The sequence below is a fragment of the Hermetia illucens genome, chromosome 1, assembly GCF_905115235.1.
Source record: "Hermetia illucens chromosome 1, iHerIll2.2.curated.20191125, whole genome shotgun sequence".
Classification (NCBI taxonomy): Eukaryota; Metazoa; Arthropoda; class Insecta; order Diptera; family Stratiomyidae; genus Hermetia; species Hermetia illucens.
Genome location: NC_051849.1, coordinates 147,518,275 through 147,535,526, shown reverse-complemented (window position 1 = coordinate 147,535,526; position 17,252 = coordinate 147,518,275). Strand labels below are relative to the sequence as shown.

At 41.5% G+C, this 17,252-nt stretch overlaps 1 protein-coding gene across 1 annotated transcript; it reads right to left on the bottom strand.

Moving 5' to 3' along the window:
* Window positions 1-14,231: 14,231 nt before the first annotated feature.
* LOC119646772 (mite allergen Eur m 3-like) lies at window positions 14,232-15,145 on the bottom strand. Its single transcript, XM_038047354.1, has one exon. The coding sequence runs from the start codon at window positions 15,101-15,103 to the stop codon at window positions 14,345-14,347; it is 759 nt and encodes a 252-aa protein (XP_037903282.1). The 5' UTR covers window positions 15,104-15,145; the 3' UTR covers window positions 14,232-14,344.
* Between the last annotated feature and the right edge of the window lie 2,107 nt (window positions 15,146-17,252).

Here is a 17,252-nt window from a genome sequence, read left to right as displayed (position 1 = left end):
CGGAATGGAGGGTCTGTCTCAGAGGTAGACCTGACCTTTGCCAGCCCCGATTTGTCATGTGGCAACTACCTGCTAGAGCGATCACCAAGGAATCCCCTTGCAACTATGGAGGAGCTAATGGGTAAAGAACTGTTTTGCTGGAAACCGGTGTTGTTAAAGCAGCCTAATAAGGCAAGCGCCTCTAGAGAAAGAGTTCTTAATCTGACACAATGCATCTCCAAAGCATGTGATGCCTACGAGACGCAGATTCCCCTGTAGGGGACCCAACTTCTGGTAGAATACTGAACTTGTCAACTTCCGATCAGCCTGCCACAGAGCCAGACGAGCAACTCAGGGGGCGTTCAGAGAAAAAATGACCACACCTATAAAGAAACAAACAAACCTTTCAAGCTGGCCAAGAAGGAAATGCTTTAAAGTCCTTTGATCAGAGGCGGGGGTAGCGCCTACGGAATAAAGGTCATCTAGGTGTTATTCCTCCAGCAATACCTTCCCGACCTCTGAATGTGATTGGCAGAAGAATAGGCGACTGTAAAACCTCAGGCCTGGACAGAATGTTGAAAAAGGCCCGTTAAGCTTACCATGAAATCCAGATATTGGCTGAGTTATAGCATGTATGTCCGAGGGGATAGTTCCTGCAGCACGGGGGTGACAAAAGTTGGTACTGCTGCCTAGGGCCGGTAAGCCTCCAGCCGAACTACCCTCTTGCAGAACTATACATTTTCTAGGCATTCTGGGGAAAATGCTAGGGCGGGATAGATTGTTACAGATTATCGAGAGACAAGGCGGCATTTCAAATCATAGAGATGGATCAACCAGTAATACCACCACCACCGGTAAGCCTCCAGCCGAACTACCCTCTTGCAGAACCATACATTTTCTAGGCATTCTGGGGAAAATGCTAGGGCGGGATAGATTGTTACAGATTGTCGAGACACAAGGCGGCATTTCAAATCATAGAGATGGATCAACCATTAATACCACCAAATTGATTATTAGCTTGGCCGAAGATGCGATTCACGGAAAGGGTATTACCAGCGAATATTCCGTGGCGTTGACCCTGGACGTGAGAAATGCATTCAGTTAGAATGTAATACGAAAATTCGTGGCAAAGATTGGTATTTCCGCACATTTTCGAAGGAAGGAGCACGTTGTCCCCCGGGTGTCACACAGGGTTCCGTCCTCGGTCAACTGCTGTGGAACGTTATGTACAACGATATGCTCAATTTTTCGGTCGCAGAGAAAGCCACCGTGGTGAGTTACGACGAGGATATAGCACTGGTTGAGGTCACAAGGCATCTCGAAGATGCTGTATTATACTTAAGCGAAGCAATCAGTGCTGTGTAATGATAAAAGGCAATTGTCGATGGTCAAAAGACCATCCTTAGTGGGCAGTGATGACCAAGAGGGGAGAGCCGTCCCAAAAAACCTAAAAAGATGGAGAAATTGACTGTGAAGGTTCGCTCGCAAACATTGAAGCTCTATCGAAATGCTTCGTCGACACATACTTGCACGCCTTTGTGCTAACCAGACGCGAGAACTGTGCTAACCAGACTGCACTGCCCGTAGAGCTGTGATACTCCGGATCTGAGTGGCTCTGTGGCGCGGCAGGATTCGCAGCATTCGAAATTTATTTCGAATGTTGCGAATGCGAACGAATAGATGGCGCGGATCTATCCACTTTGCGGAGCTCGCCACGGGAGTGGAGGACCGGCGAGAAAAGTGTGCCATGAGTTAGGGGCAGAAAAGAAACACATGAAGCGAGAGACTCTCTTCTGCCTCTAACGAGCAAACAGTCACAGTCACACAAATTATTTAATAAAGTCTAATGGTTAAATCTATCGAGTATTGATTGTAAAAACCCAGTCTATGTTCCGGTGTACCTAAAAGTGTGGTTTGCAAAGAAATTAATATTAAAGTTAAACCTCGATCGAAAAGGAGGATCCATGATCACATGCTCGATCAATGTTTTCCTGCTTCAGATGTTTAGTGAGGCACGGCGTGTACCTTGACATTCTCAGGCCACGATATTGGAGGATGGCTCTTGTTTAAAAAGAGTTTTCAGGACCTTGAAAGGAGAAGGCAAAAAGAAAGTCCTCAAATTAAAAACAAAAAAGATTGAAATTCATATTTCTCTATTCGGTTTAAAGTAATTCACACACATGCCGCAACGTAAATAATAAAATATGATGATAAAAGCAATAAAAATAAATAGGTGTTTGAAAAAAAATGTAAGTAAAAGGAACTAAAATATTATAATAGATAATGGATAGATAAAATAGTAAATAAATGAATAAAATATTTAAAGTTGAAATAAAAGGAGAAAATATCCGATAACATAGTGAAAAAAAAACAAAAAAAACATATAAAAGAGAAAAAGTTCTCCATTGGCTTATAGCATTGACCCGAGATATTGAAATCGCTCAGTTCTGGGCAGGTTAATGCCATTGCCAGAACTCAGCGATTTAAATATCTCGAGTCAATGTTATCAGCCAATGGAGAACTGCGTAATGAAATTGTTTCACGCATTAATGCAACCTGGATGAAGTGGCATTCCCCAACTGGTGTTCTTTGTGATCGACGTATCAGCGCACGTCCCAAATCTAAAATTTACTGCAATGTCGTCCGTCTGCCGCTTTCTATAGATCTGAGTGTTGGCCGACTATAAAGGACAATGAACGGCGTCTTGCGGTAATGGGGACGAAGATGTTGCATTGCACTGGTGGCGTGACACGTTTTGATTACGTCTGAAATGAGAATATCCACGATCGATATGGGTTTGCATCGATCGTGGAAAAACTACAAGAGAGGCGTTTTCGATGGTGTGGTCACGCAATTCACGCTAACGAGAATTCAACAACCAGTAGTGGTCAGAACATCGAAAGCAATGGGAAGCAACCAAAAAGCCGGCCAAAACAATGGTGGCTTGATACGCTGGATGGGGATTTAAAGGTCTCGCGATTACATCTTGGTCAGGCATTTGATAAAATAAAATGACGAAAAAGATCACCACGAGCCGACCCCGCTTGTGAACTGAAGGCCGAAGAAAAAGAAAAAGATGTGAGGAGCGACGAGTGCACGACAGCTCCGTGTCACATAGCTAAAAATTCCATTGCCCTCTATTTTCTAGAAAGCGATTTAAATAAATCATTTGATGGAAAGTCCTTTGTTGATAATGGTCAACCTCATACGCTTCACACTCTGAGTTTAATATTATTAGCAAATGCCAACAATTTAACCAACATCAAATATAAACAAGTCGGGAAACCGGAAGCTGGGCGCTTCCGGTATGAAAGGTTTTGTTTCTTTCTAGCCCGTTAAGAACATGCATTTAGCATACCAGATTTAGTACTTCGGGTTGTAAATTTACACGGTAAGGCAACTTTAAGCTACTGTAACTTTGTTACTAATAGTGTGATTTTGATCAAACTTGGCGATAATATGGAGCATATTAATGCTCCATATTATATTTTATACTACTACCAACTTTTATAACTCTGATATAAATTTAAGGGGGGTTTTACTCAATTTTCCCAAAAATACGGTAATATACTATTATTAACTTAATTTGAACAGATATCGATATGGAGAGTATTTTTAGGCCTGGGTACCGTACAGAGGCAGCTTCACGATTTTTTTTCAGATTTTTCGGTTTGGTAGTTTCTGAGAATGGCTCCGTTAAAGAAATCATCACTTTGAACCTTTCCCACTTTTTAACAAATCTCAAAAGTAAGACCGGCTTCGAAAAGTACTAATCAAGACCTTTCATTTGATACCCCACATGACTATATTTGGTGAAAAAAAAATTTACACCCCCCTTTTACATATATGGGGACCCACCCTAAATCTCAAGGTAGGAGGATATTACTCACTGTATGTCTGGGGGTCCAAATTTCGTGTCAATGGATATAGCCGTTTCTGAGAAAAGTGCCTTGACAGACACACAGACAGACAGACATTGAATCGATTTTAATAAGGTGTTGTTCTACAAACAAAACCTTAAAAGGGGCTAGGGAGAATTAGATTCTTCTTGAATGGAATTTTAATATTTCACTCGAATTTCAATTATTCTCCTTAATTATGACGTCAGCATCTTATTTGTATTGCTTAGGATGCTGTTAATTAGCACGAAATTGATAAGTTTGAACTTCTATAACTTTGACACTAATAGTTGGATTTTCATGTGTATGGCTTCCGAAAATGAGTCCTGTCTCACTTCAAGTGCGTAAATTTTGTATCTTACTCACGCACTTTGCAATTTATGCCAAAACTAATGTCAGTTTCGGAAAGTACAAATCGAGACCTTTCATTTGATACCCTACACAACTATATCCGGTGAAAAAAATGTTTGAATCCCCCCTTTGCATGTATGGGGAGCCCCTCTTTAAACTCAACCTAAATTTATGCCACTCGCTGTATGCGTGGGATTTCATAGCTCCCATCTGTCCACCAAATTTCGTTCGGATCGGTTTAGCCGTTTCGGCGAAAAATGCGTGTGACAGACATACAGACCGACAGACATTTAATCGATTTTAATAAGGTTTGGTTTTACAGAAAACCTTAAAAACGAAACGTCCTCCGCACTCCACTCCCAAATACTATCTCCCGTTCACCAGCTGTGTCTCCGATCAGCCGGTCCCAGTCCCATTCATTTCTGATTTCACTGATACTGGCATGAACTTCAAATTCTTAGATTCAGTGGAAGCAAAAAATTACTTTACATTTTTCCATATCTAAATGCATGCATTCTCGCTCTAGCGCAGGTCAACCGTTGCGTCGTGGTATATTCAAAAATAGGTAACCGGGGCTAGTTTAAGTACCAAGACAAAAAAGGCCAACGTACATTTCCTCGGTCAATTTTCGATGCAATTGGAAATTTGTTCAAATGAATTGGGATTTTTAAATTTAAGGAAAAGCGACCAGTTGTTATGTTTTTTTAAATAATTAAAATTTAATATTCTAAATGGTAAATTTTTCCAAGCCGGCCATTGAATACTTGGTAGTGATAATAGACGCGAAGTTTAGTTGCAGGGAACACGTAAAGTATGTTTGTGAAAAAGCTCCATTACAAATATGGCCCTGGCAAGGATGAGGTGGGAGGGCCACGGCATGCTTTTAGTTTGTTTATAGCATAAGGTAGTGCTATAAAGCTCCAGTTTGGGGAGAGGCACTGTAGATCACACTTAAAGCTAGCAAACTGTGTGCAGTTTAGAGCAGAATAGCCCTAAAAGTGTGCTCTGCTTTCAGGACTGTCTCAGATCGATTGGTATAATGGCAGATGAGATGACAAACATATATATCGTCAGGTCCATTTCTCCTTTAACGCAGACGAAGAACGCAGAAAAGGAGAGATCTGTAAATATATGGTAAGGGCATTGTGAACGCTTGGGAAAGAGCTGATGCTAGCATGTCAGGAGGATTGGAAGGCCATCAATTCCAGGATCGGATCCATCCAGACTAAACTGCAAACGCCAGTGGAGACAAGAAAAGCGCGGTTTACTGGGTAAAAATTCCACACACTGGCGTGTCCAGGTCATTGCCTTTTAAAGACTTCCACCTCCTTAAAAAAAGAAAGGGAGGCGGACAAACCGAATTTGAATTGATTTTAATGTGTAGTTTGTGTAAAACAAAAGAGTTATTTAGGGTTACTGAATATTAACAATCATCGTGTAGTGTATTTTGGTAAAAGCTTAAAAAGTTGTTTGCGAATAGAAAGCAGAATATCAAAAAGCTTTCACACAATATTTATTTTTGCTTAATTTCACCTCAAGTATCGCATTTGTAGAAAAGGCAAGTTCTGAAATCCGCCACGCCCACTTTTATCTATTTGTAATAATTGAAATGAAAGATTGAATTTGATGATAAATTGCATGAAAATTCATGCATTTTAAGGGGTGGTTTATTAGCGGTGGATTATCAAGCTGTACGCAAGCCTGTTCTGCTATCACGTACTTGCAGGTGAAATTTCAATCAGTATAAAAGAATTTGACGTTATGAGGAGCTGTACATTCTTCTGGGGTTTAGGAAAAAAGAACATTAAAAAGGTGATGGAAATGGATCATCCAAAAGCAAGCAAATGAAAATTGTCACCTTGCTACCTTGAGTAAATTACATAATATTGCTCACGTCCATGTAACGTGCTGAAATCCACAGATACAATTGGAAAATACCGTTGCATCGATAATACCCTCATGGGAAACCTTCGTATTGCTCCCTATACATGCGCACTTATCAGCTTTATAATTACTACATTTATTTTCATTGTTATTGTTTAAGAGATATTTTCTAATAATCTTTGCAACGCACTTATCACCCGTTTATTATCGCCACTGATTGGCAAATATATCTTTATTTGTGAATTGATTAGTTCTCGGCAGTGGCGTTCTTTAGTAATATATAATAACTTAAATACGCATTCTACGCCAGGAGTGGTTCATTTCATTGAACTTAGGCACATGAGCCCACAACTAATAGAAATTCAATAAGAAATCGGTTGCCAAGGATGAGTTTCTTCATGAATTTCATAAATGTTTCTGCTATAGAAGAAAAGTGTGCAATTCATCACTGATATAAAATTTCCGTTTTATTACTACTGAATATGTCTATTTCCGCAATTTTCTATCTTCTCCACTTCATTTTATCTTTTTGATAAGAATCATTTCCTTTGAAATTAAATTTAGCAATTTTATTGCGTCAGCGGTTGGTGAAATCAACTGAAAATATTAGATATTTTTCCTTTTATTTTTGGCACGATTACGAACAAATTTCAGTAATACGTCAAGGAAAGCAAATAATGAAATATAGTGGAAGATTAACATTTTATGGATATATCATAGGAAATAACCAAATTTAAAATTTCAGAGTTCTATTCATTCACGACATTTAGAAAGTAACGCGAATTATTTTATAAAATGAAAAATCATTATTTCCCCATCTAAGTCAATTTTATATCCTTCGAAGCAACCTGCCTGCAATACAACGCATTAATGCAATTCCTGGAAGTATCTTTTCACGCCTTTTCGCGGTATAGCCTCCAAAGCGCGCAGCAATTCACGATGAATTGCTTTGATAGATTGAAAGCGGCTTTGAGTTTGGGAAATAGGCACAAGTCACAGTCAGGTGTATGAGGCAGTTGGGGAAGGGTATATAGTATGTATCTCAAATTTTTGGGGAAATATCACCGAGAATCAATGCTGTCTGAAATATTTTTTGTCTCGAAAAATTCAGTATTTCAGCATCCATAGAAATTTGACCCTTCGGAAGCCCACATATTCTTTCTAAACTGTTTCAATTTATCCAATTGAAGCGCCAACTATGTTGATTTACCGAAGGCCTTCAGCACACTTTGAACGTTTCCGTAGCTAACGTTTCGTTCCACGAACAAAGAGGCCTCTTTCCTCTACAAAAACAGATATTGACTCTATTGATCCGGATTTTACTCGAATCCTAAACCGGTTCTGGTTTTGAACATATTAGTATAATCCCCCTTCCTATTCCCCAATGCAAGCACGGAAGGAATTTTTACTTCTTAGGGTTCGTTCTTACGATTTTGAAGGAAAACTAGGCACCTAGTCTTCTCGCTCTATAACCGAGCGTTTTCACTCGTTACCAACAATGTTCTCCACTCAGTCGATTCAATCCCCATCAGAGGGGCGAGTTTTCAGGACCAAAGATAACTAATGGGAACATTTTTACAGATATACACTGCAATGTGTCCCTATATATAGGATTCTTTAATCTGTTATTGGTACTGCTGACAAGTTAAGTAGTAGTTCATAAGGAACTAACTAATTACACATAAAGGGAAACTGGTTAGAAAATTACAAATTACTAAAAAGAATCCTTAAAAGTGAACTAGTTAGTACCTTATTCGTGCAGAGGAAGTATATCTGGAGTGTTCGACGTAGGAGGGGCTTCCAGAGAAACTAGTAGCTATTATCAGAACAACATATGATGGCGCGAAATACCAAGTGCTGCACCGAGGTAAAATCTAGGTGCATTTCCAGGTCCAAAGCGGAGTCCATCAGGGTTGATTCTTGTTACCGATATTATTTCTTCGTGTTATCGGTGACGCTTTTCACGCTGCCTTGTCCGGAGAACGTGGAGGAATTCAATGAACTATGGCATCTTTCATCAAACACCTTGATTAGCTGATGACATCGGTTTGTCCCTTCATCGGTCATGGACCTTGGCCAACTCGCTTTGGATTTGGAAAGAGAGCCAACTAGAGTTGGACTGAAGATAAATACCAACAAAATCTAGGTTTTTCATTCTGACGGGTCACCGCACACTCCCCATCTGCATTAATGGACAGACCATCGTATATCTAGGAAGCGTGGTTTCTGCCAACGGTGGCACCGAACTGGATGCCGTTCGATGCCTTACCAGGCCTAGATCCGCTTTGGCTGCCTTGTCCAAAATCTGGAAATGCAGTTATCCTAACACTAATATTAAGTTGAGGCTGCTCCGTGATTCCATAGCCTACATAATGACGAAATAGATGAGCGATACCATGGCCGTCAAGTTGTGGATAAAATCCAACTCAATAGGTTACGGTGGGCGGATCACTTAATTCGTATGGATGAGCCAGATCCAGCCCGGAAAGTCTATAAGGGGAATATCTATGGGGGAAAAAAAGACGAGGCAGACCCTGCCTAAGATGGAGCGATGGCGTAGGTCAGGACGCCAGGCAGCTTTTAGAGATATCGAATTGGTGGACCTCGGCGCAAAACCAGGATGTTTGGAGTTCCTTATTAAGGCAAGCCTAGACCGGATATCGGTTGTTGCGCCGTTGATGATGATGATGATCCGTGCTAGGGTTCCTTCCGTGTTACTATATGGTAGTAGCACATGGAAAGTCAACTGCACTTTTACTCAAAAGCTCCAAGCTGTCGTCAACAACTATCTGCGTGATATTTTCGGAGTACGAAGAAGAATAAGGATAGGAGAATACAAATTTGAGACCGTTGACCGTTTCTCCTATCTACGGTCGAAAATCACAACCGATAACAGCTACGATGATGAAATCCGCGCACGGTTGTTGTCAGCCAACAGAGCCTATTTCAGCTTACAAAGACTGTTCCGCTCGAAACGTCTTACCATAGGGTCAAAGCTCTTACTGTACAAGACTATGATCTTGCCAGTCCTCATGTATTCCTCGGAAACTTGGGTTCTTAGCGCCGCGCCCCTACATGAGGATGGACGATTCCGTAGCCTACACAATGACAAAATCTATGAGCGATACCATGACCGTCAGGTTGTGAATAAAATCCGGCTCAATAGGTTACGGTGGGCGGGTCACTTAATCCGTATGGATGAGGATGATCCCACCTGGAATATCTATGATAGAAAAAGGAGACGAGGCAGATCCTGCCTAAGATGGAGCGATGGCGTAGGTCAGGACGCCAGACAGCTTTTAGGGATATCGAATTGGTGGATCTCGGCCCAAAACCGGGATGTCTGGAGTTCCTTATTAAGGCAGGCCTAGGCCGTCTTACACTATCTCAAAAGAATACCTTGGCTGGTGCGTAAGCCTGAGGCTCGTACGCACTGTAATCAAAAGGCAAAGGTGGCAATGGATGGGTCACGCTTCAACGAGGGGTGAGAATCGCATTGCGGGCTACACCATTCAGTAGAATCAACTCTCCCAACGAGTGGATCGCCCCAAGAGGACTTGGCGCAGAAAAGCAGACTGCTAACGTCTCAGGAAGTTGTGGGGAGAGCTGAAGGCCATTTCGAGTAATCGCAAATGGTGGCGCGTAGGTTTGGTTGACGCGCTATCCAGCACCAAGGAGTGAATGGCAACCATGTGTATAATCGAGCCCTGGATAGGCGAGCACTAGCCACTTGTAGAGGATAACTGTCTTGAAACTTGTAAATTGCTATTACAAAGGTTTACTGGGATCACTCTGTTGATGCAGGTTATTCTACGGACCACATTAATGTAAAGGATTACCTATGATATTGCAAGAGATGTTGGAGATAAATCAATACTCAGGGAAAAATATTGGGTTTCAACTACATGCAGTCAACAAATCAGCTTTCTGCAGAACGCCTTCAAAGACCTGGGCCAGTGTATCTGGTTGGAATATGAGCCCAGCAACTTTATTAAAAGTTTACTGGGGCACTATGTGCTCTCGCTGTATGGAATGGGTGATCTTATTAAAACTGTTGCATACTTATCCCAAGGCTCCGTAGGTCGTAGAGCAGGGCGTGTGCAATTCAAGAACAATAATTGGTATATTCTTCCACCCTCTACTATAGTGCATATTTCAGCCTACTAGGCAGCACACTATTAGGTTAATTGAAAACTTGTGCATTGGTTTCATCAAATCTCAGTTAACCCACACGGAACGGACTACAAAAATATAACACTCAGTATGGACATGAGTTAGCCTAATCTGCCGACTTTAATTGATTATATATTTAGTTTTAATTCGCCAATTGCAATTATTTTTTAACAGATTTCATCAGATTTGTTATATTTCTCTATTGAAAAAAGTTGTAGTTGAAAATACAAACAACATTCCAAAAATGTTTATGAAAAAATTAGGTTTTTTTTGAAAGTTTTCAACTAATTTATCATTAAAACTCAAAAAAGAAATAATTTATAATGTAGAAAATGTCATCAAAAAATAGAACATCACGGGTTAATTGCAGTGTTGGCTTTCATTGGATTACCTCCAGGTGAAGGCTTATATGAAACTTATAATTTGCTGCCTCTCTACTCTGGCACAGAGTAAAGCACAAACCACTTATGTCTACTCTTGAGCGCAGGTATGAATATCTCGTTTCTGAGGAAGGAGCCTTTTTTAAGCGGATACAGACTTCTGGTTCTTGTGCTCTAAGGTGACGAGGAGGAAGACGGGCAACATTCCCATCGACTGAAACAAAACCAAGTGGACATGGAGAATCTCTACGTGTTGTCACCAGAAAACGCTGTACTTACTTTGACTTGCTGTTCGTGATGCAGTAGGCGAATGTTTCATGGATTAATTAGCGCAATCAGAGCCCAGTCTGCACGGGGACTCATCTGAAGTGGGTTCGGTGATGAACCTCCACTAGTGGTATGCTGGTACCATGAGAATCAGGGTAGCGTTTTGAATTTACATATCTCAGGAGAGGGTTGGAAATCAACTCGGGTGCCATACTCCATAATTGGGTAGAGATTTGAGTAGGTATGAATGTCAGTATAGGCTTGTACCGTTCTTGCTTGTCAGAGCCGAGCTTTGATGGTGGTCGCAAAATCAATCTGTGTCTTAAGAAGTCCGTGGGGTTAAGTCTTAACGGCAAGTGCTCATGTTCAACCAGCACCACTTAACTGTCACCAATATAATGTCACTTTCTGAAGCGTGGAAATTCTCAGGTTGTTGGTCCTTCGCATCATCTGTGTCGATAACCTTACCAGTCAAACTATTATCGACGTTTTATTGATGTAGCTCTTCTAGAGTTGCAATGCTATTTTTGCGGAAAGATGCACAGAAAATATTAAAACACAATACAGTGGAATACATACCCAATGTTATCTAAGAACATTGTTCACGACAGTAAGGTCCAGGCCATAAATGGCTTGGATTCCGAAACGACACTTTCCATTTCACAATTTTCGAAATATTAGAAAGTGTATATGTTTCAGCGTCAATCACAAATTGAGGCTGCCAACTGACTCTTCCAACTTTTGGAACCTCAAAGGCATCACGAAAGCGAAGCCCGCTAAGAACGCAGATGAATTCACCTCAATCCTTCTGTTCATGGGGGAGCTCAAGAAGGACAACGTTAGAGCAGTCTTTCCAGTATTCCGTTTCAAGAAACGATCGGATCAGCATCAAAGCATTCCACAATGGAAAATTAAGGTAAACCATTAGATGAAGCTCATCTGAATACTTATACTTTAAGAGGAGGATATTATAAGTAGCTAAAACAGGCTCCAATGGGCAACTGTCTGTCCCGTTTGTCGAGAAATGTCCGTGGCTAAGCTGGAAACGGGCTGGCTTGCTACAAAGATTTCGGAGGAAGTATGTGAATGGCCCAAAACCTTTCATAGCTGAAGAGTTAACTTCCGGTTTTCCGACTTGTTGAACTTATTATGAAGGAAGAAATAGAAACCGTTAAATTTGAAGCTTTATAGGAAGCCACTGAGCTCTATTATAAAAAAATTATCCCCAACACTTTGAGCCACGCCCGTCAGCAATACAGTTGTCTCTTTCAATCAAATGATCCACCGGATGGTAACCTTCTTCATATCCTTCGAAGTAAGTTTAATCTACAAGTGGCAACGCTAAGTAAGATTACTCAAGATAAACTGCCCACAAGAAAAAAACAAGTCGGGAAACCGGGAGCTGGGCGCTTCAGATATGAAAGGTTTTGTTTGCTTCTTGTGTGAGTATATTTGAGTGTAGAACTATCTCATTTGTACGTAGCCCGTTAAGAATATGCATTTAGCATGTCAGATTTAGTACTTCGGGTTGTAAATTTACACGGTAAAGACAACTTTGAGCTACTATAACTTTGTTACTAATAGTATGACTTTGATCAAACTTGGAGATAATATGCTTCATATTATATTTTATACTACTACCAACTTTTATAACTCTGAGATAAACTTAAGGGGGGTCTTACTCAATTTCCCCAAAAACATGGTAATGTACTGTTATTAACTTAATTTGACCGGATATCGATATGGAGAGTATTTTGAGGCCTGGGCACCATATAGAGGCGGCTTCATGATTTTTTAGATTTTTCGGTTGGATAGTTTCTGAGAATGGGTCCGTTAAAGAAATCATCACTTTGCACCCCTCCCACTCCCCGCCTTTTTAACAAATCTCAAAACTAACTTTCATTTGATATCCCACATGATTATATTTGGCGAAAAAAAATGTACACCCTCCTTTTACAGGTATGGGGACCCCCTCTCTAAATCTCAACGTAGGAGGATATTACTCACTGCATGTCTGGGGGTCCACAGGTCCCATCTTCTCACCAAATTTCGTGTCAATCGGTATAGCCGTTTCTGAGAAAAGTGCCTGTGACAGACAGACAAACGGAAAGACAGACAGACATTGAACAGATTAGAAGGAGAACGTCAAATTAGTAAAGCCCATAAGGGATATAAGGAAAGTGGATGTGTTCGAAAGTATAGAGGTTTATACAACCCAGAAGACGCACTTCTCAACCAAGGCAACGAATATACCTAGTTGTTAAATTTATGCGGAGATACTTGAGTCACCAATTGTATCTGTTGCACTGACAAAACGAAATAATCGATTCATGAGGCGATAAACATAAATAGGAGGTCCCTCACGCAAAATGCATGATGGAAAATAAAGTATTCCAGATAGACACGTACACATTTCAATTTATCTGATTTTGGAAACACAAGATTTTATTTTCCTTGAAGTTTGCCTGCTAGGTCTCTCACGATGGGTTGCCAATACAAATCTTACCTATATGGAGAGTCATGTATGATAAAACCTCTTCCCTGAACTGGTTAGCGCAATAATATATGGCCAGGGCCGTAGGTAGGTCCGAGAAAAACGGACTCAGGGTGAAAATTATCCTGACCCCTGCCGTAAGGCCTGTACACACGGTCTTGAAGTGGTTGGCTTAAGTTTACATCGTAATATTAAAAAGAAAAACGACAGTTCTAGTTGAAGAGGGGTATAGGATCTTCTCTATGCAGAATTCCCCTAGGAATTTCGAAATTTAACTATTATAGTTTGTCAGACTCTGATCCCAAACTTTGAGAAAGTTCCAAATTTGAGGGGAATCCCTCCCCTTCTTGATAAACTTGCCCTACCTACTATATTGCGAGCTTCTTCCACTGTCAATCCGTCACAATGTTAAATCCTACGACTAATACTTGATTATAACCGATTTGGAATGAATAAGTAGAGGTAATTCCAACGAACAGTAACATTTGAAGTGTGACATGGTAACAAGTGCAGTGAGTCATTAGGAGATTTACCAATTGAGCACTTTCTAATTCCCTCATGAGCAATGCCACTTTCAACGGAGCTGAGAATTTGATGTGGTCATCCTTGCACCAAATATTTGCGAACACATGTCAGTTTTGAGTCAGCAGATATCATTGTTTAAAATAATCAGTGAAAATATTTATATTGATTGCGTTATGGTTAAAACAACTCATCAGCTGAGCTTGATTAGAAACAACAGAAATGGGTTTTACAAGAAATTAATTATTATTGTCTAAGCAATTCGAATAATGAAGGCTAAACTTCTAGTATCACTGGAGATATCTCATAATTATTTAGTTTATTTAGAAATAATACACATACATACATATAAGAGGAATAAATACAAAAATATAAAACTTATGAAACCTATTGTTCTAGCGAAGGTTCTCCACAATCCAATCAATGTACGCTGATAGTCGAATATGCACTTGGGGATTGCCCTCACCTCCGCATGGTATGAATCCCCATGACACAAGACCGACAACTTCGTCTTCGCCATTAGCATTTGTTTGCACGATGGGGCTTCCTGCGTCGCCGGTGCAAGGTGCAATGCCTCCACTTAAAGGACCGGTGCACATGTTCCTTTCATTCAGAGGCGATGCTCCAGCACCTCCGAAAATGAGTTGGCATCGGTCATAGTTTACTATATCCAGAACAGCTTTGTTGAGGGTACTATAGGAACGGCTTGAACTCCCCCAACCAAAGACGACCACATCTCCTGAATGAATAGATCCACGTGGAGGAAGCACGGCAGACTTGACGAGATCATCAAAAAAGATTGGTACTCCTAAACGGATGAGTGCGATGTCATCTTTGATATGCCTTGTAACCCGATCCACTGGAAGTCTTTGGTCGTATTCGCCACTGGATATGTCAAAAACTCCGGCGAGGACGTAGAAGTTGTCGTCCGGGACACATGCAGCAGTTGTGAGCACGTAGTATTTGTTTATAATTATTCCTCCACCGCGAAAGCGACTTGCCATCAGAGCCACCATGTAAGGTGCACTGCCTGGTTCGGCTTCAGTTCCGCCTATAATTCGCTGAATCGGATGTTGGGCCGTGTTAGCGGACTCTGAATAACTCATCACACTGAGCACCGCTAAAGAAAACACGAACTTTCGAACCACAGTCATGATGCGTACGGCAAAACGTTAGAAACTAACGCAGATTTCAACGGTGAAGCATTTTATATTAATAGCTAAACTGACATTATCGAAACGCTGATAAAACGGGGCTCCACGCAGAGATAAGAAATGGAGACGGATATCCACAATAAAATCTAAGATTTTCTTAATTACGGCTAAAGTATATTGGCAATTACTCTTGATAAATTTCTGGAGAAAACATATGGGAGATCGGTGTAAAACCAATTATTCCAAATTAATATTCATTTAAAATGAGTGGAAAAGCAAATTATTGAGGGCCATATCTGCTCTTTGGGCATGATGTTTCGCCATATTGCCCAAAGTGCCCGAATATTGCAGAGGACGCAGAACACGTTTTATTTTATTTAGCCAAACGGCTGCATTGGAAGCTACAACCGGGGAGCACGTTTCACCCAAACATATGTTGAAATCAAAGGTGATATGCACCAAAGTCGAAGAGTTTACCGCGCACATCCATAAGAATCTGAGGCTGGAAGAATTCAGCCCGAAGATTGAATGAAGGAGAAACACAAATGGTAACATGAGTGCAGGATAAATTCTTTGCAGCCCCACGGCGCAATGCCACATGGGAGCCCCGCGGGGAAAGTGGAAGGAAAAGGGGATGATTTTAGTGGATCTCACGTGACCGTGTGATAGGAGCCAGCGGTAGCTTTTGAAGTTTTCCATCTTATATTGACAAAAAAAAAAAAAATAGACAGACGGACATTGAATCGATTTTAGCAAGATTAAAGATGAATACATGTAAAATTAGTATTGAAAAATGCAACTACCATTCTTTCTGCATGACATTGTAATCATTCGTTCATTAAGTCAAGCTGATGGGAAAGACGTAGTTGAAAAGCGAACGAATTCGGCACAACACTACCATCTTCACGAAATTACAGATCAAATAGAAGTTCGCATTGCATTCTACACATGGAACCACTTTATATTTGCGAAAATGATGGAATTCTTAAGCAGTACATTTTGATCCTCCAGCGAAACAATTCGCAAAAAAAACGTATACGCATATTGCTGCTTCTTCATTTGCAACGAAATGACTTTTCAATTTTCCTACTGGGACACTTTCCAGCACAGTGAAAAATATTCTTCGTAGAATTCTGACCTGTGCTATGTCTGTGGAGATCCGGAACACCTGCTGCTAGTTATATGAATACTCTCATAGTAAATGTATAGAACAATTCTCTTGTGTCTCTGCTGTGCAGAGCTGGACATACTAGCTGCTGGATCGTATGGGTAGGTAGGTAGGTATCAGTAGCCGCTCCGAGGAGCCCAATTAGCGCTTTGGTGCGCCGTTTTGATGCCACAAACTCCTAAGACCGTGAATGTTGTTATAGGAACAGGGAAGCAGAGTCCAGGTGGCTCGGATCTTCAGAGCCAGCCCGTAGCATTCACGAAGGAAAGCAGCTCTCCGACCCTGCAGCTAGAAATCTCACTGAGGTCCCCAAAGAATGGTTTACCCAATGTCCGCAGCCTGACTCGAGCCAGAGCTGGGCAATCGCAGCTTCGGCAATGCGAGTTGTAGGGTAAGCCGAGCCTAGCGGCATGGTCCCCTATGGGCCAGTACCCCGTGCAGACCGCGGTAATCTTGAATGCATTTGCACGCGTCTGGCACAGGAGCTCTCGTGATTGGGGTATGTTATAAGCGGGCCAAATTCTCCTCGATTTGGCACAGCTTGTAAGCCTTCGCCATCTCAGGCCCGCGGCTGCTAGGTAGTGCGAATAGACTCGGCCCCCGACAGTCGCCAGCGGAACACCGACTGTATTCGCCAAGGGACTGCCAAGAGTAGAGCCTTGCCTTGCCCTCTATGTTCCTATGCCCGGGAACCCAGAGGAGAGTGATCTTGAGCGTGCCGCCCAGATGGTTGAGCACGTCTCTGCACTGCCTCACCAACCGGGAAGATGTCGTCGTTGAGTACAAGACCTTGATAGCCGCTTGGCTGTCTGTTAGAATGGCATGGGGCTCGAATCACGCCAGTACTTCCGCCTGGAATACACTGGTGAAACCTGGGAGACCATACGACTTGGATACACCGTGTGTATTCGAGAAAACCCCCGCCCCGACTCCATAGGCCATCTTTGATCCGTCCGTAAAGAATACCGTGTCATAGTCTTG

What these genes read in the sequence shown, in the direction of transcription:
- LOC119646772 (XM_038047354.1), bottom strand. Translation starts at nt 15,103, where the DNA reads ATGACTGTGGTTCGAAAGTTCGTGTTTTCTTTAGCGGTGCTCAGTGTG.